General features: G+C 39.9%; 1 protein-coding gene across 1 annotated transcript; it reads left to right on the top strand.

The window, feature by feature from the left end:
- Window positions 1-13,473: 13,473 nt before the first annotated feature.
- On the top strand, window positions 13,474-20,153 carry C8H2orf69 (chromosome 8 C2orf69 homolog). Its single transcript, XM_071562645.1, has 2 exons — window positions 13,474-13,845; window positions 15,512-20,153. The coding sequence occupies exons 1-2, from the start codon at window positions 13,519-13,521 to the stop codon at window positions 16,349-16,351; spliced, it is 1,167 nt and encodes a 388-aa protein (XP_071418746.1). The 5' UTR covers window positions 13,474-13,518; the 3' UTR covers window positions 16,352-20,153.
- Window positions 20,154-24,188: the final 4,035 nt, after the last annotated feature.

The following is a 24,188-nucleotide window of genomic DNA, read 5'->3' as shown; positions in this document are numbered from 1 at the left end:
CTGTGACCTTTCTTATCTTCAGCATATAAACCATTCTTGTTTATAGTACTTTGCAAAGAATAACTGTCTTTATATGAATTTACTCATGCTCAAGTTCAGCACCTCCCACCCCTTATCAAATGGAAGAAGGAATGATTATGAAGTGATCCTATTGATCCATCAGGGACTGATGTATCACAATAATGGCTTTGAACAAGTGACCAGCAATCCAAAGCCCAAATGACTTATCACTAGAAATATGCTTTAAAATACCAGGCAGACAGTCCTACTGTGACAGACGGAAACTCAATCCGTGCTCCAAAGAGCTGACAAGCCATTCATCATTTGTTCAGAAACAGACACAAGAAGAGGTAGTGCAGGTCCCAGCAATGAAGACAGGACTCCACAGTTCTGATGTCTTATGCTCAGCCTGCTTAATCATACTGAATCCCATAAAGAAACCCCAAAACTGTTCAAAAATAGTCTACAAATAAACTGAATTATTTTAGTTAAGCATTCAATACAAAAGTCTCTCTCAGTAATTTTCTCATGGATAAAGGAATCACAAAGCTTCAATTTCTCTGGTAATACTGCCACTTAAAAACAACAAGTAAAAAATGGACAAAACCACCACCAATGCAAACCATAGAGCTGGTGATCCTGATAGTTACAGACTACAGTTAACTGATAGTGATGCAAACTCCTTATGCCAGATTGTTTAAGCACAGAAGAAAGCACAAATGCACATAATTAAAATCCGATGTTTGCTTTTTCCTCCGAACACAAATGCAGTATTTGTGTTTGAGCACTGGCAGTAACAACTGTGAACTATGCTATTAATGTCTGATTTAGAAATGCTTGTGGCAGGATCCTGTCTGGAGGAACGAAAATAAAAATGTATCCCGACAAAACAACAGTGAAAAGTGCATTAAGAAAATTAAAATCAGTGATTACTGAAGAAAACCATGTATTCTTCTCTCAGAAAGTTATTCATACATAACTTTTCCTAAAATGGATCCAAACACTGCCATTCTCAATAAAAAATTAGTTTCTGAGTGGATATATTTTTAAAGTACATGTAAATTCTTGTTTTATTTAAGGGAGAAATTTAGCTCAGTACCATTTTTGCTTATTTCTCACAGATTTTTCAGGTTAAATAAATTGGTCTTAAATGGTCCTGGAGTCCAGCTGCATTAATGGCTTCATTTATTAACTCAAGTTTAAGAACTTATACCTTCAAATACATATCACAGAATTGAGGCAGCTCAATTTCAGTAAGGGGCACAATGAAAATGCTTGCAGTTTCAAGAAGCATTTCACACCAAAGTGAGGCATCCATTTGCTAGACAGTTTCCTGAAGTGGTCTCTGGCTCTAAATCAGTGTCTGAAGGTGCATCCTTTCACTAACTATTCATGGAATTTATCTGTCTATTGTAAGTGGCTAAAGTAGAACCGTATTAAATTGTTTCCTTGCCTGTTCCTACTGAAATATTCTGTAGTATCTGCTAATGCTATGTAAAAATCATAGAATCAACTGGGTTGGTAGAGACCTCCAAGTTCACAGAGTCCAACCCTTGCTCCAGCCCCACTGTGATTACCAGATCATGGCACTCAGTGCCATAGCCAGTCTCATCGTAAAAATTTCCAGGGATGGTGAATCCACCACCTTTCTGGGCGGGCCATTCCAATGCCCAATGACTCTCTCTGTAAAGAATTTCTTTCCAATATCCAACCTAAATCTCCCTTGGCAGAGTTTAAGCCCATGCCCTCTTGTTCTACTGCTGGTTGCCTGAGAGAAGAGACCAACCCTCACCTGGCTACAACCCCGTCAGGGAGTTTTGGAGAGTGATGAGGTCACCCCTGAGACTCCTCTTTTCCAGACTAAACAACACCAGTTCCCTCAGCCTCTCAGTCCTACCACTCAGTACTTCTCTGTGACATACGCACTTTGAAATATTTCTGAATTTTTAAGAACACACAAGACTGAACACAACCAAAACAGAGGCTTTGGAAAAGCATCATCCAGGTAAGCCGAAAACATCCATCCCATCATCTTGCTGTGTGTGGGTTTCAGGCAGCCACTTCTGCCAAGCCATCCTGCCAAAATTTGTCAATACTTATTGCTATCAGTTACATTGCTTCTACTGTCAGATTTAACTAAAACAAAACTTCACAAGATGGCAACAAATTAAATCTTAAAAAGCAACAGCTCTGTTGCATTTGCAATCAATTACAGATTTCTGTCAGTGGTTTGCAGGGTTTTTGTATGCTTGTTTGACTTGGGGTGTTTTGGGTTTTGTTTTTTTTAAGAAAACAAAAAGAGCAAACTTATACCATCCAGAAACACTGAATGTCACCAGGTACTCTGAAGATGGACTTTTATTCTGAATGTAGCTGCGTGAAGTCTGGGTACAGGCCTCAGAACAGAACAAAACATCATTCTATATATCTTCACAAGGCCTTAGAGCAACGAGTAAAAAAATTAGGAGTTTTGTATCACAGGTAGATTTAGCTACAGGTCAGTATGGCCTGCAATATGTTAGTCTCAGGTTTCACACGTGCTTGCTTGAGATGAATTAGGGAATCAGAGAATGGCTAAGTCAGAAGGGCAGTCCCAAGGCATCTAGACCAACCCACCTGCTGAAAGCAGGGTCAGCCTGGGCAGGTTATTCAGGATATCTGAATATCTCCAAGCATGAAGACCCCACAATCTCTTCAGGGTACCTGTCCCAGTATTTCATCACTCCTACAGAAAAGTTTTCCCTTAAAGTTAAACATAGCTTCCTGTACTTCACTGTGTGTCCACTACTTCTTGTCCTGTCACTGGGCACCTCTGAGAGGAGTCTGGTTGCATTGTCTTTAGTCACTTCAACAGGTGTTTATACACATTGATAACACCTCTCTGGGCTTTCTTGCTTCTAGACTAAACAGTTCCAGTTCTCTCAGCCTCTTTGTATGGCAGATGCTCCTGTTCCTTAATCGTACAGACTTACTCTGGTGTGTCCATGTCCTGTGTAGTCGAAAGTGCTGAACTGGACATGGCTTTGCAGATGTGGCATCACCAGTGCTGATAAGAGGGGAAAGGACCATCTCCCTCAGCCAGCTGTCAACACCAATCCTCACACAGTGAGAGTCACTCACCCCTGCCATAAAGGTGTGCTGCTGGCACATGGTCAGCTCGGTGTCCACTGAACCTTTTTGGTAAAGCTGCTTTCTGGCCACCAGACTCCTTCACAGGTGCACACTTTGCACACTTTTTCTGCACAGGTGCACACTTTTTCTGTAGTAAAATAAAAGACAGGATCTTCAAGTGAGTTTCTTTCCTCCCAGCCCCTGTCATCTAACCTCTTCCCTCACTTCTTCACAACATTTATTTGTCTGAAAAACCTTAAAATTCACAGCAAATCTTGGAAGACAAACCAAAAGCTACTACTTTTCATAGAACTTTAGCTTTCAGTCCTAGAGCAGAGCAGACTGATGGTCAACAGGTGTTTTCAACCCTCTGCAGATGCACAAAGCCAAACCAGAACTACCCTTTGGAATCCAGTGCAGTATCAAATTTTACTGATAGACCTTTGCTCACAATGAAAATGTAACACAAGTTGATAACAGAGCCTTATGAAAGGATGTCATCTTTGCTCACTGTATTTTCATTTGTAACATTGCCCAGAGAAATTGTGGATGCTCTATCCCTGGAAGTGATCAAGGTCAGGTTCAGTGGGGCTTCGAGCAATCTGGTGTTGTGAAAGGTGGGAGGATAAAATGAAAATAAAACCAAAGCCAACAGCAATGGTTTAGCCAGAATTCTTTGCATATTTGTACATGACCATTGGGAAAATAATTTGTGGAGAAGCTTCTCTCTCAAAGCTTTTTTCTCAGGAACTGCTGGCTGAGAAAATATGCCTAATGCCAATCTGGAACAAGATTTTTCAATTCTAAGCAGACTTATTGGCAAAGCAGGGAGTGATGCTTGCCTGGTACTGTGCAAAACAAGTGGAAGATCCTGTTCCTTTTCCATAATGGCCCAACCTCTGGTGAACAAGTTATTTCTCATAAGTCAGACCATGTACCACCTTCCTCCCAGAAACATTTCAGTTTTACTTAAAAATAAAACAAAACAGAACAACAACAACAACAAAACAAACAACTTTAAGTCTCTCTCCTTGGTAGAGATGAAAATGTTGGCACCTTTTACTGGCTCTCAGCATAATCTGTTTGGATTTACTAGAAAGTCAAACCCTAAATTGTTGTATTTAATTATGAAAACCAATAGACCTTATCACTTGCTTGCACTGTCTGAAAAACAATCTCACTGAAGGAGTTAGAAGTCTTTCAGCAAGGAAGCTCAAAGCCTCTCTGAATCTGTGGGAGTTACTGAATAGGCTAATTTACTTCGCACTAAGCTGAGAGTGAACGTTGCTGACTACACTGAAATTGTGCACTTGATTAAGAGAATAAAGTGTTGCAGTTCCTACCTCTTGGACCTTGTCACTGGGAAGACAGAACTGCTACATGAGGTTAAAGCACCAGTAAATAGAAATGCTTCATTAAAAACTAACTCCTGCCTTGCAGTAAGACTTCACTTAGGTAATGAGTTCAGTTACTGTGTTTTGAGGAAAGGTCTAGATGCTTCACTAAAAAAGAATTAAAATTGCAACACTAGAGAGAGACAATAAAGAGTTTGCAAAGTACCAGGAAAGGGGAAAGAAGCATTTTAAGTCAAAACAACATTCCATCTGAATTCACTTTTGGAAAAAATCAGTAACTTGATTTTCTTCCTCTAATCTGGTCTCAGACAAGAGGTTTTAGATATTTGCAAGGTCCTAGAGCTCTTAGAAACCTAATTCTTTTTTAAAAAGCTGTAAATATACTAAGAAATTTACTCAAAAATCTTGGAGGGAAATAAAACCTTTTCAGATAACAATCAACATTTCATGCTGCTCATTTTTGTATTCAACAAAACTCAGTAATGGTTTATTTTATTTGGGTACTGAATTGTAGAATATTAATATTTAATAGTTTGACATTCACATATTACTCTAATACCAATATCCCCATGTTTGGGCATAACAAATATCAAAACAATGCCTTTAATGAAAAAAGGTGTTATTTTTCTGTCGAGTAGAAGAATTTACAAAGCAGCTTTGAGTTGATATGACAAAATGCCACTTATATGAGCTGCAAATCCCAAGTACTTTAAGAAAAAGAAATTAATAGTAAAGGCAAAAGCTTTTTATTGCCTCCATAATACAAACCTTCTCCACAAGGAGAAACCTTAATTCCACTGATTGGCTTTGTGTCATTTTAATATTTGACCCAATTAAAAAATCATATGCATCTGAGAACAGTTATATCACTGTCCTGCATGTGTCTATTTTAACGTGTGAGAAAGTTTTCTGGCTCTTTTTGAATAGAAGAGCTGTTCTGATATTGGCACTGTAAAGAGTCATATCAGTCTACTGGATATTTAAATAAATAATGCCTATATAATTTTTACAAATAATTTGTATCTTTATGAAAGTCTCACTTGCAGACAATCCTACTAGGATGTAAGCATTCTTAGACTTATTTCTGCCACCGAAAGTTACAGCAGTGTCTTTTAAGTAGGTGATGGTCTTTTACCTCACTGCTAGTATTCAAACTCTACCTAGGAGTTAGTCAGCTACTTTCTGCTGGTAAATGTATAAATCTCATCATTCACCTAAACATCTTCCTCCAAGTTTAATGTTATTATTAACGAGTACCCACTTCAGTTAAAAACCATGTGTTTAATACTTCGTACAAAACTACCATAGGAGGGACTACTAACTCCCAATTTATTCAGTAATTCTCTAGTCAGGTCTGCAATTCTATGGAAAATGTGAAATGTGTCCAAGGAAGATGAGAAAGAAGATAAACCTCTTATTGTTCAGTTTGAATTCACTCTAGAACAGCTAGTATTTGCAACAGCAAAGCTCTGCAAACAGAAGAAGGAAAAAACAGTGGTGGATACATCAGACAAGTGGGAAATAAACCTCATCTTTCTTCTAAACAGAAAGAAGTTTCTTTAGGGACGAGAGTTAAAAATGGCTTAGGAACACAAAAAAATAAGATACAATCTTATCTAACATATCAACAGGAGTTGCTTTACTTCAAACAACTTGTTATATGCTTAAGCTGGAGATGTATTTAGCATTGCACCTTGACTATTTGCCCTAGGGGAGGATAAAAATTTGAGGTTTCAAACATGCAGTAAATAGCAAAAACCTCAATTCTCCATATCACACAAGCTTATATATAATTTTTTGCCTGCACTTGAAGACTAGTCCTTTGATAAAGCTAAACAGAAGCATGAGCTTGAAGAGCTTGAATTATAATGATCTAAGTTATTAGGGATAGTTTTATTTACAACACTATATATATTACCTGTGCTGAAATCTTCCAAATTTATCTGCAAATAAAAGGGATAATCCTCATCCATGTTATGCACTGACTGTGACAGGATTATTTGCATTAAAGAAGATGAAGAATGGCTCGATACTGCAAACTGGCAATCATTGCCTGTTGCATGATTTCCACTGTCTTTACCTATTGGAGAACATAACTGGAAGCTGAAGTATTCCTGTATCCACTGGAAGTCATGTAGCTAAATCTGTCCCTCATTTCACATAACCCTATTTGACTTGAATAATACTTTTTTCAGATCAGCATCCCATAAAGAAATGAACGAGCAGAGAGTTCTGAGCTTCTGCAGTGCTCTACCCAAGAAAATACTGTTCTCTGACAACCTATTTGTCTTCTATTTCTGTGATGTACCATGTAAGCAGCGTCTCAAACTACTTTTTGAAAGCAAAACTAGACCAGTGGATGTGGTATAAATTCCAGATTCCCATGGTGCAAAGATACTGTCTGAGGCCAAATTCTGATTGCTGCATCCACAAAAATGAGGTCAGAGTTAAAAGATGGGATGGTAGAAGTTAGTACAGTGTGGAATCCATCCACAAAGCCTGAATATACTGAGGAAAAGAATGAGAGAGAAGGGAAATTGAGATACAAGCACACAAGCCAGAATTTCATAATTTCACTGCCAAACCTCAGACTGTAGAAATAGGCAGCTGAGATTTGTCCATTTCTTTAAGCAAGAAAATCCCCACTATTATACTTCTTGGTTCACTGTGTGTTCTCTTAAATCTCAAATATATTTCCTAATTTATGTTGACTTATGCCAGACAGTATAAAGCTTCCTTAAGCCACAAATTTTTCTTGCAAGCTTAGACAAACTGTAAAGCATAGGAACTTTGTTTATCATTTAACCATGTGCTCCATGAACAGCAGAACTACCAAAGTTTTTTTTAATGGACTTGTGTCTTTTGCTGTTAAATTTTCTGTCAAAGTAACTCTAGCCCTTCCTACCCACCATATTTTCTGTGCACTGGACCAGGACAGAGACAGCACATGCTGGCTCCAGCTTTCCTTCAGTAGGGGCATTCATTTGAGTCCTCCTAATCTATTAATTCAGCAGTTTTCCCAATAACTCGGGGTTATTTGCTCTGCAACTCCTACTCTTCACTTACAGCAGCCATTACAGACATTGGAAAGGACTGATAGAAAGGTATTAGAAAGGTAGACAGATGCATGATTATACAAAATCAATTTCCACAGGAAAACAGAGCAAGAGAAAAAGTTTTAAACAGTAGCAGTAGCTCCTAATACTTTATACACTCTTAATTTTTTCAGCATTGGAAAAAACCAGAAATGAGATCCTATATCCCATTATTTTAGCAGCTTCTCAACACAGCTGACATAAAAGGAACATGGATTTATTTTTCATGCTGAAAAGCTTTTATTCTCACTTTCATACAACACAGTAAATTGCTCAGAGAGTGATTTATTCTCCCCTATGATCTCCTGAATATCCATACACACACAAAAGATGGATGCTGGCAGGCAGAGCTGTCAGTAGGAATTTCAGCAGAAGTAAATTGTTTAGTACTTATAATGGAGCATAATAGCTGTAATTTCATTTGAACTGTTCCCACTAATAAAATTACAAGCCAAGACCCAGCCATTCATCACTGTGTAGCCGCTGGGAATTTCTCTGTGAACACTTCCCCACAGAGACAGGTAACTGAGTTCTTAAAGTGTTACTATACCTGAAAAAATTATGAGCCAGGTCCAGCACTTTCTCTCAATAGTGGAAGACACAGCTCCATGTCAACTGCAAAGAGTTTCCTACTGGTATTTAACAGGTGTTTCCACAGCTATTCCAATCCTCTGCCAAAATGCAAACTAGCAATTTCAATGCATATGCATTAAAAAATGTTTAAAAGGAAACTGGAATATAAAATATAATACACAGATATGCAAATATGTATATATGCACATTGCACATTAGTTGGGCAGGAAGCATGTTGTTCTGAAGATCACTGAAGTACCATGAAATATTACAGTTGCTACATATGAACAAATAGAAATTAAAATATATGAAATATTTGGCTAAAGATATTATTGTCACCTCAGCAAATAATTGTTCTTCACCTAGAATTTCAGTGAAGCACCTATTAAAATGCTTTAGTTTAAGTGCTATGATTAAAGCAATCTTGCATACAATCAGAATGCTGTTCTGTGCTGGTTTTATGCATGCTCTCAACAAAAACACAGGATTACCATCCATGCTATAAAGTCAGTGAAACACAGACAATTCAAGAAAAAATACTTTGAGTGTCAAAGAGGATTTCTGCTGTAGTACCTTTCTACTTAGAAACTGCAGCTGTAGTTGCCTCTGACAGGTAAGACTAAGTAACCACTCTGCAGGAGCCACAAAGGCCTGTATGGGAACTCAGAGAGACTGAAAAGGTAACTAACCCGTTAGTTCTCTCTCACCAGAGACTGGTGTTCATGTGCATCTCTCTCATCACTGCTAATCAACCATGATACACATTATTTCTGCCAAACTCCCTGAGATGTATGGGTAGATTTCTGCAAACTCGTAAGAAAATATTATACACTTTACTTCCCTGTCCAGTCTAGAAAAGGAAGGAAAAATGAGCAGTGAGCTGCACGCACAGGATAGGCTGTCCTGCTGGCAGCTGCTCAGTGGTCAGCTCATTTCTGATCAGGTATATGAAAACTGCAAGAGCTGTTATGGAGAAAGAAGAGCAGATGTGTAAGAGAAGCAGCATGTAAAAAGAAAAATATCTTGCCTTTTACGATAACAGAGAGCAGAGCAAGCAAAAATTTGTAAACAACAAGAAAGTGAAACAGTAGAGGAATGAAGATCACAGAGAAAAGGACAAACATGAAACCTGGCAAAGATCCCTCAAAATCCAGTATTTCATGCCTTCACTAGGTGATATTTGTAAGGATTGATACACTCGATTATTGAATCTGCTTACATATCACAATAGCCACATGATAAAGATTGGAAGCAAATTCAGAGCAATCATTCTCCATTCAAATTTACATTATGCCATGGAAGGTTTATTCAATCTTCTTGAAAATAGGAATAGGTTGGTGCTTTCTATTTTAAGTGGGAAAAAAACTGTTATGTATAACATTATTTCAAATAACAAAAGGAGAGCCACTTACATTATTTTGGTAATTATGTGTATCTGAATTCTGATTTAAACATGGACTGATTTTAAAGCCCTCCCATAAGGCTCATACAGCATTGAGGATGAAGATGAAAGCCTGTATACTACCTTATGTATCAGCTTTAATTACCTGGTAACAGTTGCATCACAAAAACACTGTATAAGGATTTCTGGGCAGAAGTACCAGCACCCCCTTTGCTTACCATAATTGTCACCACAACATTAATAATATCTGTAAATCATTCTGGGCAGTTAATCTGTCATCTGGAAAAGCCACAGGAGGAAATACAGCCCACAGGAGGATAGGAGCACAGATTTTTTGACTGTTTGTTTTTCTATGCTACTGATAGTAATTATTCACATTTTTCAACAATGATTACTAAATTGGAAACTTTCATTCTCCTTTCCACTTCTCTTTGATGAATCCCTAATACTTCATCAGGTATCATTAATCATAACAGAGCTCTGCCTGTGCAAGGAAACCTTAGCAACCAAGGTCCAAGTAACTGGATTTTCAGAGCACAAGCATTATTTTTCTCTGCTTCTCTGGTTTTTGTGTTTGTTTGATTGGTTGGGGTTTTTTTTAAATGAGAAAAGCAGACCACTTGTTTTTTCTTAGGCATATACATTTAGTAGGACTCACCTAGTATTTCTTATCACAGGACCTAACAGGAAACAGAAGTGAGAACCTTTCACTTGCCCTTCTAATTAAAACTTTTAGTGTCAGCATGGTGGTCCACAAGTGCTTAAAACTGGATTAAGCTGATCTGCCTGCATGAACTGAAATAACTAGTTATATAGGAGCTAGAGCTCTTTTCTTAAATAATTTTGCTTCATTAGCAGAGGCACTGTGAAAGTTTCCAGTCAAATTACATTCTTAGGACATGCTTATGTGCAAAAATTTAGAAAACTGCTACAATACCCCAAAAACTCAAACCAAAAAGAGAATGAGGATTTGCTTGGGAAAATTCCAAAGAGAACAACTGAATATTTACAGCTGGCCCCAGGCACAATAAATTACATTCCAAATTAATTCAAGTGACTCAAGGTTTTTAGGAATCTTCACCCGAAACTTTTTCCTAAATGAACCTTTCTTTGATATGGAATGCCAGTAACTCCAGAGCAGCTCTGCCTTCCTGCAGGAAATGGTGCACCACAGTCTGTGCAGAAGGAAGGGTGAAATAGGGTCCCACACTTGCAAACATTTACTTGATGCCTTTATTGTTTAATTTTGCTACAGCTCCTCAAGATAATCAAGATAAGTATCTTTCTGAGTATGTGACAAGTTTGAACCTCCGTAGCTTGATTTCTAATACATCTAGGTAGCAGGTTAAATAACCCAATTAAATTTTTTTCAGAAAAATCAAGCTATTCATTTATGTGCCTAAATTTAGGAGCTGAGTCAAGCACATATTTTTACTTTTTTTTTTTTAAGAGTCTGAAATTTCACCAGAAAGTGTTGTATGTTCTTATACCCAACTTATTCTGTGGCTGTTCTAAGTGGGTATTTGGTGTCTATTATCCTAGGGCTGTGAAAACAGATATTGGGATTTCCTAGGTGTTGTACACTACAGGGAAGCAATAAATGTGCAGTATAGGCAATAAATAGACAACCTGCAATGTGCCCTTGTGCAAAGGCAGCATCCTGAGCTGTGTTAGAAACCACGTCGTTGGTAGGTCAGGGGAGGTGGTGCTTCCCCTCTAGTCAGATGTGGCATCCCCAGGTCTGCAGTGCTGTGTTCATTGCTCTGCTTTCCACTACAGGGGACGTGGACACACCAGAGCAAGTCCAGTGAAATCCTGGAAACATGATTGAGAGACTGTATAAGGTGAGCTTGAAAGCTGTCACTGTTCAGCCTAAAGAAGAAAAAGCTCAGGGGGTGTTATCAATGTGTATAAAAACCTGATCCAAACCCCTCTCAGTGGTGTCCATGACAGGACAGGAAGCAGCTGACACAAGTTGAAACACTGAAAAGCTTAACCATCAACAAAAGCACCTTTCTTCCCATGAGGGTGATTGAAAACTGGAACAGGATATTCTGAGGCTCAGCTACACATGGTCTTGAGAGTCCATCTGTAGTTGACCATGTTTTTGGCAGGTGGGTTGGTCTAGACCATCTCCAGAGGCATCTTCCAGCCTCAGCTGCTCCATCATACTAAATTGCTCAGTTTTGAAATCCTGGGAGCACAGGCAGGAATTTCCAGAAGAATTCCGGTTTCCAAGCTTTACTTTGGAACTGACTGATAGCTCTACAATAAAGGTTTTAGAAATAATGTCCATATTAATTATCTGTCAAACAAAAAACATTGCTGAAATGCACCTCTAATGTCCTCTCCCAAGACATGAAGCAATTATAACTAGATAAGCTGTTCTGATACAGCTTTTACAAACTGCACCACACAGCACCATCTTCTGGTGACCAAAAGCTGGATTTCTTTTTTCAGGCTTTGAGAAACAAGTTTCAAGCACACCAGAGATAACTTTCATTTTTTTAAAAAAGTACTGTTGAATTTAAAAATAAGCAATTTAAGACAAACATGTATAAAACACAAGTCATCAAAAATTTTAATTGGTCTGTGTTATTCCTAAAAACACACAAAGGGAAAAAATATCCTTTAAAATGTCTTACTCCCTTCATCAAAAGGACCAGGCATCAACCTTGTTCTGATTTCTGCAAATAAAGAAAAATAAGAATTGATCACACACATACAAAACAATAATGAAATCTAATGAAACCCTAACAAAATCTAAATAAACCCTAATGAAATCTTAAGTATATGTCACAACATAATGTCCTTCTGAGCTTCTATGTGGGCCCTCAGTGATAAGATCCAGGTTTGCTTTCTGCAAGTCTTTGGATGAACTTTAGAACACAGGAACTGTTTAGCTTGTTCTGGCATGAGCCCAAAGACATAAAAGTACAAGTGCCAAGGAGATCACGACCGTGACTGGGTCTCCGTTAGCAGGCTGCACAAAAACGTGCAGGCTGGAACTTATACTTAGAAAATAAGCCACTCTAAAGCATTCTGCTTGTTTCTAGCCTGCTACACTGACAATCTTAAGATCAGCATATTTCTTTTCATTTGTTGAATTTTCCAACAGGAAACCAGGTAATAGTTTGATTACACAAACCCTATTCAACTCACTCTTCTTTCTTCACAGCTGGAGTGTGACTTGGTATCTGGCAGCTTCAGAGGTTTGCATAGGAGTGCTTATAGGTAAACTAGGGAAATAAAGTAAAGGAATGAATACATGAAATACCAAAATTCTATATAAAACAAGCAGGAGTGGTCAGGAGTAAAGGAAAGACTCCGTTTGCTCGCTTTGTTTGCCGTGTAAAATACAGAGTTTCTCACAGCAATATGCCTGAAAGCCTTTCTTCCAGTGTAGTAACACTAGTGCAACCAACGCAAAGTGAGCAACTCGCAGCTACCTTTTTACTTGCTGGGGTGTTTTTCAGTACAAGCAAAAACTTCAGGTCACAAACGAAGACACACACCTCCTGGTCTGGAAACTTACTGCCGAGTGAGGAGCTTAAAACACCCCGTAGTGCTGCAACTACTACAGCAACACGCTCTGGGACTTCACTGCCCTGCGGAGGAGGCTTTTTGTGGCCGGTACCGCTTTCCAAAGCGCGCAGAGCTCCCTTTCCCTCACGATTCCGATCCCGGGGCAGGAGCGGCCCCGCGCGCGCCCGCCGCGCCTTTTGAACCCTTTGGTGACGTCATCGAGGGACGGGGTCACCCCACGCCCCGCCTGGTCCCTCTCGGGGGCGGTGCCTGAGTCCAGGGGCGTGGCCTGGTTCCGAGGGGCGGGGTCTGGCGCCGAGGGGCGGGGCCTGTTGCCGAGGAGCGGGACTTGGCTCTGAGGGGCGGGGCTTGGCGCCGAGGGGCGCAGCCGAGACGTTGCGCAGGCGCACAGAGCAGGCGGCCCGTGGCGTGAGAGGGTCTCGGGTCGGGCGCTTCGATGAGCCGGAGCTGCCCCCGGGCCGCCTCTGCCGCCGCCGCCGCCGCCGCGCTGCTGCGGGGGCTCGCCGGCCCCGCCGCGCTCTGCCTGGGCAGCGCCATGAGCCTCTGCGGGGCGCCGGCCGCCTGTGCCGCGGGGCCTGCGGGCGGCGGCGGCAGCGCGGGGCTGCCCGCGGCGCGGCTGAGCGCGCCGTGGCTGCGGCTGCCCGAGGTGCCGGGCGCGGAGCCGCACCGCAACAACGAGCTGCTGCTGCTGCCGCCGCCCGCCCCGCGCGGCCCGGCCCCGCTGCCGCAACACCACGTCGTGTACTTCCCGGGGGACGTGCAGGTACGGCGGGCGGGAGCGGGGCCCGGGCGGGTGGGCGGGTGGGCGCTGCCCCGCTGTCCTGCGCTGCTCCGGGGCAGCATCTCGCCGCCCGGCACTGTCGGGCACTTAGCGGGAACGGCCTGCTTGGAAACCTGAGCTGCAGCAGCGGGGCAGGGGAGTCGCGTCCTCTCCACAAAGTCAGTTCGGTTAGAAAAGGCTTCTGAGACCAACGAGCCCAACTTGTGACTGAACCACCACCCTGTCAACTAGACCGTCGCACCGAGTGCCATGTTTCCTTAAACACCTTCAGGGACGGTGACTCCACCACCACTTTGGGAAGCCCATTCCAATGTCTAATCACTGTTTCTGTGAAGAAATGTTTCCTTATGTCCATCCTGAACCTCCTCTGGTGCAGCTTGAGGCCGTGTCCTCTTGTCCTGTCTCTAGTTGTCTCGGAGAAGAGATTGACACCCACTTCGCTACACCCTCCTTTCAGGGAGTTGTACAGAGCGTCAAGGCCGTCCCTGAGCCTCCTCTGCTCCAGGCTGAACACCCTCAGCTCTCTCAGCCGCTCCTCAGAACTTGTGCTCGAGAGCCTTCACCAGCTTTGTTGCCCATCTCTGGACTCATTCTAGCACTGTAGCACTGCCCAAGGGTGACCTTTGTGGTGGGGATGGCACTGTCTGAATGAAAGCATGTCAGGGAGTGTCAGTGGAGACACGATGCCAAGTTGTCCTCACCAGGCAGAGCGTCACATCCCCGTGCAGGTGTACAGACATTCCATACACTGCCCTGTGGGAACTGGACAGGCACTGAAGCTTTCTTAGCCTGTCCTGAGAAGGAACTTGCAGTCTTTGAGCTGGCAAGAAATTGCAAAGAGACCCTGAAGTGCTGTCCCTGAGCACGTGGGTGAGCTCTAACATTACCTGCTCTGGTAGTTTGCATAGCCAGCTAATCGCAAACATCATTACTACTTCTGAAAAGCAGGGATAGTGTCTTTTTCTTCTGAGGAAAAGGCTTTCCTTTTCTGTAAGGTAAAGATGCAGTACTTTGTGTATTTTTATTTTAAGGATTGGGAGGGCCTAAGAATCCCTGTCTGATTGCCATTTATGGGTATGGCTTCATTGTTGCCTGATAAAATACATGAAGTAGTGTTTTTTGCCATTATGGCTTTAGAGATAAAGTTCATTTGTGACTTGGGGGTAGGTTTTTTCCATCTATACCCTTTTAGGGACGTGAACAAGGTCAATAAAGACTTCCTACAGCTCAATGAGAAGGGGAATTTTTTCTGTATAATAGATAGAAAACTTACTACAAAGTTTTAAGTCTATTGTCTGTTTGAAATAAATGGTATTTCTGCAGATGGAGATAATACAGTAATGTATTTCATACTAAGTTGAATAATACTTTAATCTTTTGACGTCAGTGAAAATTATTAATACTTTCATGTGCTTATTTTTATTGTATTAATTCTAGGGGTATTAAGAATGTGTGGTTAAAATATTAAAGTAGAATAAGTAAATCTATCAGTTTCTTTAAGGTGTTTCTTGTCCTGCAAGCCTGGCAGGTGAGCACTTCTAATGCCCGTGTCTCTCTTACAGTCCTTTCTTATGAATACGACTACACTGGAGCTGAAGTCTTTTAACAATGTAGTAATGCATCTTTTCTGTTCTTTTCAATTTTTCAGAACTATCATGATGTGATGTCTTGCCACCCAGAAAACTTTCAGTGGGAGCGCTGGAGTTTTGAAAATGTTGCTGCCATACTTGCTCGCCGGTTCCCCAATAGCTTTATTTGGGTCATAAAGTGTTCTCGAATGCACCTGCACAAATTCAGTTGTTATGACAACTTTGTGGCCAGTAACATGTTCGGAGCACCAGAGCACAGCACTGACTTTGGAGCTTTCAAGCATCTCCATGCTTTGCTGGTTAATGCATTCAGACTCTCTCAGAATATTCTGCTGTCCCAGAAAACTGTGCATGGTGTCAGCAAGGATGCAAAAATAGCTGCTTGTAAATCACAACCACAGTCTGTTCCTACAACAAATGGCTGCTCATCCACAGGGAGGGAGAGAGATTGTGAATGCTCTAATAATTCTGCTGTGAACTTCATGATACCATCTGCTGTAGGTGCAGCGTCGTTTACTTTGATTGGCTTCAGTAAAGGCTGTGTGGTTCTGAACCAGCTGCTTTATGAGCTGAAGGAAGCTAAAAAAGACAAGAATACAGATGCCTTCTTAAAAAACATAAAAGCAATGTACTGGTTGGATGGTGGTCACTCGGGAGGAAGCAATACTTGGGTCACCTACCCTGAAATGCTGAAAGAACTTGCAGAGACAGGAATTGAAGTTCATGCTCATGTCACACCGTACCAAGTGTTTGACACAATGAGGTCATGGATTGGGAGAGAGCATGAGAAATTTGTACAGATACTTGAAGAATTTGGTGTGGAAATAAGTGATCAACTGCATTTTGCTGATGATGTTCCCTCCTTAGATAACCATTTCAGAGTCCATGAAGTATTCTGAGACTGTGTATCTGAACAGTATGTTTGCTGTAGAAGCACTTTTAAGACTGTAAATGTTGTCATCTAGATTTTCAGCTTTGAGCAGATGCTTTCTCCAGAGAATGCTAAATCAGTTCTGTGTTGCTAATAGGTACTATATGTAAATTTCAGTAGCTTACAAAGGAGTGTTGGGACCCCATAACTATAACAGATGTAATTTGATTACTGGAAAAAAGGGTTATGAAGAACTATCCTATACATGGTTTTTTGTTAAATGTGAATGTTTATTTTTAAACTGTTGGCAAAATTGCTAGTCCTGGATGTCTGATGCCATATACTGCATTTAATGGGAGTTTAAAGTACTTGAGAATTTCAGATGTCTGGATACTTCATTATAGTGGCTTTCAAGACTAAAAGCCACTTTGGTCTTTGTCAGTAACAGATGTAAGGTTAGTTTTGAGGAAATAGATTGTTAGAAAAATCTTAGTTATATGTTTTGGTGAAAAGTGTTTTATTTAGTTAATTAAATCTTCCAGTTTTGTAACATTTCTCCTTATTGAAACCAAGTCACAAATACTCACCTTTGGAATATTGGTGCCAATGCATTTTTCTTCCTTACGTGCACCTTGCCATTTCTTTCATAGTTTCATTAATTGATTGTGTAGTGTCTGCCAGTGAACAGCCTTTTCACTTGGGGGCTTGAAAATTTTGACAAAGCTCTGTTAAGTACCTGCGAGTATTGATGAGTAGCTAATTCCTGTTTCAACATACCTTGCTATTGCTTTGACTGACTTCTATAAGGACCAGCAGTAATATCTGTATTACCACATCAAGAGGTGTCTTTGTCCCTTCCTTGGGGTGGGAAGGTTTTCCTTGGGAATTGCTGCATTGATGTTGATCTAAATCGAGCCATAAGTACATAATGTATTACAAGTTTCATAAAATTTTAGACTGATGACTGTAGCTCTTTCAAAATGCCTCAGTTTTAAAATGTATTACCTCCTCTAAATGTATTGCAGTAGTTGCTTCTAGAGCCATCCAAAAATCTATTTGCAGAGCTTGATCTGCTTCAGGCCCCAAACCTGAATGTTCTTGAGAAAGAAATACTGAGGGATGGACATGATGGTATTAGTGGAACTTTTCTATTATTTAAGTAACTTTCCATTTATCTACAAAGCTGGGAATCTTTCTTAAAGGCAACTGCAGCTATTAACAATGAACTGGAAATGGTTTTGGATTTCCTGAAAGTATGGGAATACAAAAGCCAAGTTAGCAAAACACTGTGAAAATTATACAAGCAATTGTGGCTAAGTTCTGAAAAAAGGCATTTTAATCAACTTTGATCCTGTGATGGATTAGCGGCACCTTTGCCCTGTGCTTGTTTCCCTGTGCTTGACCCTTTACTGTGGAAGGAGTCCTGGGTCATCTTCCTTATGCTGGCATCATTAAAACTTACAGGGTTTACTGTGGATGGCTCTTGACAGAGGTTATGCATGTCAGTGATTACTGAACAGTGAGAAAAATGTGTTGAACTCCTAAGAAACTTTCCTTATTACTCAGAATATTAAGGGTGGTAGAAAGGGTTATGCATACAGTTTGCACCTTACAATTTGCAAGTGAACTCTGTTGATAATAATAATTAGATTAATGTACCTATTTGATCAAAGGGGAAATTATTTTTTTTAATTGATGGAGAAAATTGCAACATGCAAACCAATTCTTAACTTTATAAAAGAATCTGAACTCTAGTTCCATCAGCTTTTTTAGACTCTTTCTTGGGGATTTTGTTCAACCCTATATGCTGATTACCATCTTAATAGGCTTATAACAACTTGTTCATGTGTTTCAAGCACTGTTATTTCCCCTTTTTGGTCCACAGCATATGCAAGTACTTTTTTCTGTAAAGGAATTATGGATCACCTAAAGAAGTGGTTTTAATAGAAAGCCTACAAATGTCTTGAAATGTCTTTAACTATCCACTTATAAAATAGAATTTTAAAAAATAAACCAACAAAACCCCTCAAAAGCTACTCATTTTGCTCCCTCAGTTTCAGACTGACCAGGCTTACTTGGGTGTGCTAACACTTGCCCTATCCAATAACAGTGCAGATCAGAGCCCAATTTCTAAACAATTCTATGCCTGCCAAAACAACGGGACTTGCAAGCTTTGGGAAACTGCTATTAAAATATTGACATTGTCTTCAAAGGTTTCTGGATGGCTGTCCTATGAAAACACTACTAACCTGTTTGATGGAGGCTGCCTACAATAACTGTTAAATAGGCTCAAGTGTTGCTCCATTACTTTGAAGAATAAGCACTTTGTTGTAAAATTAATCTTGTTATGAGACCTCATGTTGTAGAGGGCAAACTGACTGGTTGTTTTTCATTCTTTAAAAAGCTGTAGTACTCTGTTGGAATGTGCCTCTGTCATTCATTACAGTGCATGCTAAAAATAAATTTTGCAAACAATGTAGAAAATAAACTATTTCTAATGGGTGAAACCACTTTGATATGAATGTAAAACCGTTAAATAAGGAATGTGCAGTTAAGTTTTTGTGGATTAAGCTTTTTCAGGCATTTGTGGAGACCTAGTGTAAAAAATCAGATTTGTTTGATAACTTTTCTTCAAGGAGGCTTTGTATTTTTGTAGTCAGCATCTGTAATTCTAGAAGAGCTTACTGGCATGGGAAAGCTGGCATGGAGAACCCAAGAGTGTGAAGATTTCTATGTTAGGATGAAATTGGTTTGTATATGCCTGGTTTTCAATGTTAACTGTAAAGGCTGATTTTAATAAGCTTGAATGTAAATACCTAAAGTTTAGTGGTTCTTATCGTGGTTTGGTTCAAGACACTTCTATTTCTGAATGGAGTGAGCAACAGTACATGGATCTTAGCACAACCCAGTAGTGACTGGTGTTCTTTATGTGACATACTTGTTTCTTGTACAAGACGTTCTTCAGATTTTGAGAAATGCTAAAATGTTTCACACTGTGCCTGTTCAATTCCTTTAAAGCGAGGCTTGATTCTGTAAAATTGTCTAAATTACTTAAATGATTTTGTGTGCATCTAAAATGCTAGAAACTTTGGTAACTGTTTTCCTGTCTAGGACTGATTTAATCACATCTCTCTAGATGCTGATGCATTAATCAGTATTTGGTCATAATTCTGAAAGATGATTAAGGGTCCAATCTTTAACATGGGGCTGAAAGGAGGATTTTTTTCTGTTCTCCCCTTGATAGCATCCTGTTCCCTCCCTTATGTTGGCACAAGCACTATTTGGTATGCTGTTCTATCTTTCTCAATTAACATAATTGCTGATAGAGATAACTAACAGGAGTGCTATGTATTTAAGTAGTCATAGAAGTTATTTTAAGTAAGACTACTAAGCCAGTTCGGGAGTTAAGGTGTTAAAATTGTGAATATGCACAGATAAAAATGATTGTGTAGGAACATGTGCTCAGCTTTTCCGCACAGGTTCTTTTTGAGCTATTTGCAGAAAGAAAATATGAACTGCTTTGCTCTTACAGTGCTTTTTACAATTCAGTTTTTCGTAAGCTAACACTTCATCTCTGCAGATAAACAGCATTTCTTGTCTTGTACAGACTGGAAGTTGAAGCACTGAGATTAAAGGATACCCATTTATTTACCTTGAATGCTTATTTTAAATTACGTGTGTATTACAAGAAAGAATTTATGAACAGCAAAAATTCTGGGATGTGTGTGCTCTGTTGTGAGCCACATATGTAGGTACATGACAGCATAGAATCCACAAACATGAATGTGCCCTTGTGCAATACAAAAGCAAATATGGATATCTCAGATGGCAACCCCTAAGAGACAGTCTCTTTAAATTACCTTTAAAGTTACTTCTTCACAGTCTTTTTACTCTTATATTGAAATCTCATTTCATTTTTGAAAGATTAAATAAAAGTTCACTTCTGATGCTCATAACCTCATGAAAATTTAGTCACATTTGAATATTGCCAATGGAGACCCTAAGACCAAAGCTGGCTTTCTGTTGCTGTTGTGGATCTCTTAGCTCTATTCAGATGCAGGGTGACTTTTTAACTTGAAAAAAGTAACATGAAGTCATTAAGCCAGTAATGGAAGATCATGTAACACCTATGTGGCAGACAGGCACTGCTTCTTCCAGTGCCAGACATACTGTTCCTGGCTAAGTTCATTCTATTGGTATTAACAGCATAATTCTCTCCTCCTGCTGACAAAAAAACACTTGCAGAGGATTAGCTGTTCCACATCACTGTGGAAACCATGGAGGACTGATTCAGGCAGTCATTTTGCATTTAGTGTAGTGTGGGTTACAAAGTAGTGGTGGCTTTGTCCTCACTTCCTGTCGTTAAGGCTCCAGTACATGTTTCCAAGTGACCCAAGAAGTGTCAAATTCTACTTAAGCAAATAACCAGAAAAGCATCTGGTGGAAAAAAATAGGGAAAAATAAATTATTATCTGTTTTTAGTTCATGTGTATAAACATCTTACATACTGGAAAAGAGTGCCATTACTTCAAGGTTCAGAATAATTTATTTTTTCTTTTAGTTAGCTCTCAAGAGAGCACTTTCAGTCGTGATTGTTAATTTCCTTTGTTAAACCTGGCACTTCAGAGCTATTTCCAAAGAAAGCACTACTGAAAGACACAGAAAGCAGTCAAGAGACACGGCAGTGCTGAAGGACAAAACAAGGCTCTTGCATCTCCCACACCGGAGTTTCCCTCCGGGCAATACTCTGAAGCCTGGGTGTCAGACAAAGCTGTTGTATCCCTGACAGGCTGTGCGATTAGTTCTTTCCCATTCCCCATCAAGAGAAATACATCGATTTTGTGTGAGGGAAGTTTAAAGCAGTTCATGTACTGCTTGACAGCTGAAGTACAAATGTTTTCACAGCACAAATTGTCCATTGCTATGATCTGTGTTGTTATTGCAGGCAGGAGCTTCTGAGCATTTTTGTATGAACGTGGCATTGCACGTGGAGCTGCGTGTTTTGCACGGTTGAGCAGTTCTTTTAATGTTTTCAATCTGCTCTTAAAAGTGTTGACCAGGAACAGATGTGAACAATTGGTAAGACCATAATCTGCTCTTCTTGCTTTCAGGAATCTCCACTTAAAAAGAGATCGTTGCCCCCAGGAATTCCCCTGTACAGAGCTCAGAATCTATCCCCACTCCCAGAGTCTAAGTGTAATAGGAAATCTTAACATGCAGCTTTACTGCAGACTTAGGTAACTGTTTAAGAAAAATGTAACATTTCATCTGTCCTTCCAGTAACATCAGTCTTTGGTTATTGAGTGATACCAACTTACAGAGAATCCCTTGTAAAAGTTACTGTTTCAGAACATGTGTCTTCAACATCTGTATCATGTACAGGAAAATCGGGTTTGGGAAGATACATTTTGGTTAAGAGGAAAAAAGAATTGAGTTTGTAAACTAATGTCTCTGAAGATGGAAGTATTGCATGTTGGGATCATACCATATGTAATATAACATTTACTATGGTAAAATCATGCTCATCTTAGTCAAGTTACTCCTGCTGTGGGACCAACAGGATGGATGAGGCAAATAGTTTTATCCTGCTTATTTTAAAAGAATTGCAAATACATTTCTGATCCTTCATGATGAAGTCAAACCCTTTTGTATTAGACATTTGACACTGTGTTAAGAACCTGAACCCTGTGTAGCTCTTGGAGAGAAACAAGTTCCTGTTGAGTACATCAAATTGTCAGCATATACATGACACACAGACTTTTATTTATCTGTTTAATAGTTGGACAAGAAAAATTATTTGACATCAGTTTTTTTATTTGATTTTTTTCCATAGCATGCACATTAAGAAAAATGAGATCTGAAACATTTGTTATCCTTTATATTTCATATGATCAAGAATAAGTAATTCTTTCCAGGTGTTGACTTGCAATGAACTTCCACTTTAAAGGCTTCAGTCACCAAATTTTTAGAGTAATTCAAAGTTTGGTGTACATAGGCCAAGTTTAAACTGCTGGTTTCTGTAAGCATCTCAACTCATCTTTCTGTCCTGGGCAGTCTGCATCACCCCACTCCTGTGCTGAAGACACTGCTTGAAGTGGCTGCTTCGAATGCTTAAGATGGTGAATGTTTATTTTTCTAATGCCTGTTACCACAACTTCATCTGTTTTATTGTGGGACAATCCCATTTTGTCCTAGGTCTCCAAAGGACAAACTTCCACAAAATGTCAGTGGCTTTCAGCCTCTGTGTTTTCAGTAATAGATTTCTAAGTATGGCTACTTGTGTTCTCTCACTACATTAGATAGAAGTCATTCCTCTAATGCTTTCACCATTCATCAATTTATTGCCAGTTTCACACCATTTAGCACAGTGGTTAGAAAGCACCAAATAATTTTTTAACACAATAACTTGCAGATTTTTATCATTAGTCACATCCTTAAATTAAGAAAATATATTTTTGAACTGCTCGTTTTCTTATATCATTTCAGAACAACTGTTTTATAGAAGTAACAAACTTTTTCAAAGTGAAATCAAGGCTTCATTTTAAAATTGATAGCATGAAGATGAAATAGTTGCACTTGCTAACATTCAGTTCAGCCTGACCTCTCTTCCCAGCCAGATACACACTTTCCAATCCAGACTTCATGCTAGCCTAAACAAGTGAACTCTTGCAGCTTTTCTCCAGGGCTACTTCAGCACTAACTGCAGCTGAGGGATGCAAGGGTTTCATTTGGCCAAAGGTATTTAGATTAATAATTTAATATTTCCATTACAAAATTACAAGGGCATTGAAAAATACTGAAAATTACATTCTCAGTAATTGTGGCTTGACAAATCTTATTTATGCTTTTTACATACATACTATGAAATCAGTATTATTGAACGTTTTAATATCACCATTAGGAGGCACAGCAGTGAATGTATTTAACCCACAGGATTTTCCTCCTTTTATGTTCTCCTCTCCCCAAGAGCCCCAAACCCTCCCACCCTCCCTCTGAAGCACTTCTCACAAGTGAGGCAGCAGCAGGTCACTCATACACCAATTGCTGCTCCACAAGGCTTCACTTATTTTCACCTGAGTGTTGAGGGGGCCTGAGAACACCAGGCCATCATCTTCCTTTTGGGACTGGAGAATCAAGAAATGGCAGAATGCAGGATCAGCACAGTACTTCTCTGTGCCAGTATACTGAGGTGGTTGTAGTTAAAAGTGATGGCTGTGCTGGCACAATGCTGGAACAGAGCTTTGTCTAGCCCTGCAGGCTCTCTGAGCCTCTCCATTTAGTCCTGACACACAAAGAATATGCTCTGTTCACCTCTGCAATTCAAATGGGGCCCTCGACACTACCGGTCCAACAAAGCCAAGAGGTTACCCCAGCCTAACAGGCAGAGAGATTCCATCTCAGCACTATGCACAAGCAATCCTTGTTGCTTTTTGAACAAAAATTTTGGGAGACCTATTTGTGATCCCAAATTTAAATTCTTCCCTCAGAATGTACAATGATGCCCATCAGAATCGCTTGGCTGGTTCCATTCATGCTTATTCACTGAGGTGGCCGTGTGCCCATTCACATGGTACCAGACTATTTTCACTGTGTTGAACTGCCAAGAAGAACAGGTTTAGAAGAATAATCTGCACAGTGTTCAAGCTCCTGCTCTTCTGGAGAAAGCTTTTTTCCAGCACTTTATTAACACTACATATCTATTTAGTCTAAGAGCTTTTGACAAGCTGCAGTTCTCAAAAAATGTTGCTAGAAGTAACAGACTGACCCAAGTCACAGAAATGATGCTTTTCCCAAACAGCACAAGTAATAACATCAGAGGGATTTCAAAGAGACGACAACCCCATCCTTTCTGTGAGATCCCCATG

The sequence above is a fragment of the Pithys albifrons genome, chromosome 8, assembly GCF_047495875.1.
Source record: "Pithys albifrons albifrons isolate INPA30051 chromosome 8, PitAlb_v1, whole genome shotgun sequence".
Taxonomy (NCBI): Eukaryota; Metazoa; Chordata; class Aves; order Passeriformes; family Thamnophilidae; genus Pithys; species Pithys albifrons.
The sequence above is the reverse complement of the archived record's forward strand: the minus strand, read 5'-3'. Positions and strand labels throughout refer to the sequence as shown.

Coding starts and splice junctions, on each gene's coding strand:
- C8H2orf69 (XM_071562645.1), top strand. CDS start 13,519: ATGAGCCGGAGCTGCCCCCGGGCCGCCTCTGCCGCCGCCGCCGCCGCC. Junction 13,846..15,511: donor ACTTCCCGGGGGACGTGCAG/GTACGGCGGGCG, acceptor TCAATTTTTCAG/AACTATCATGATGTGATGTC.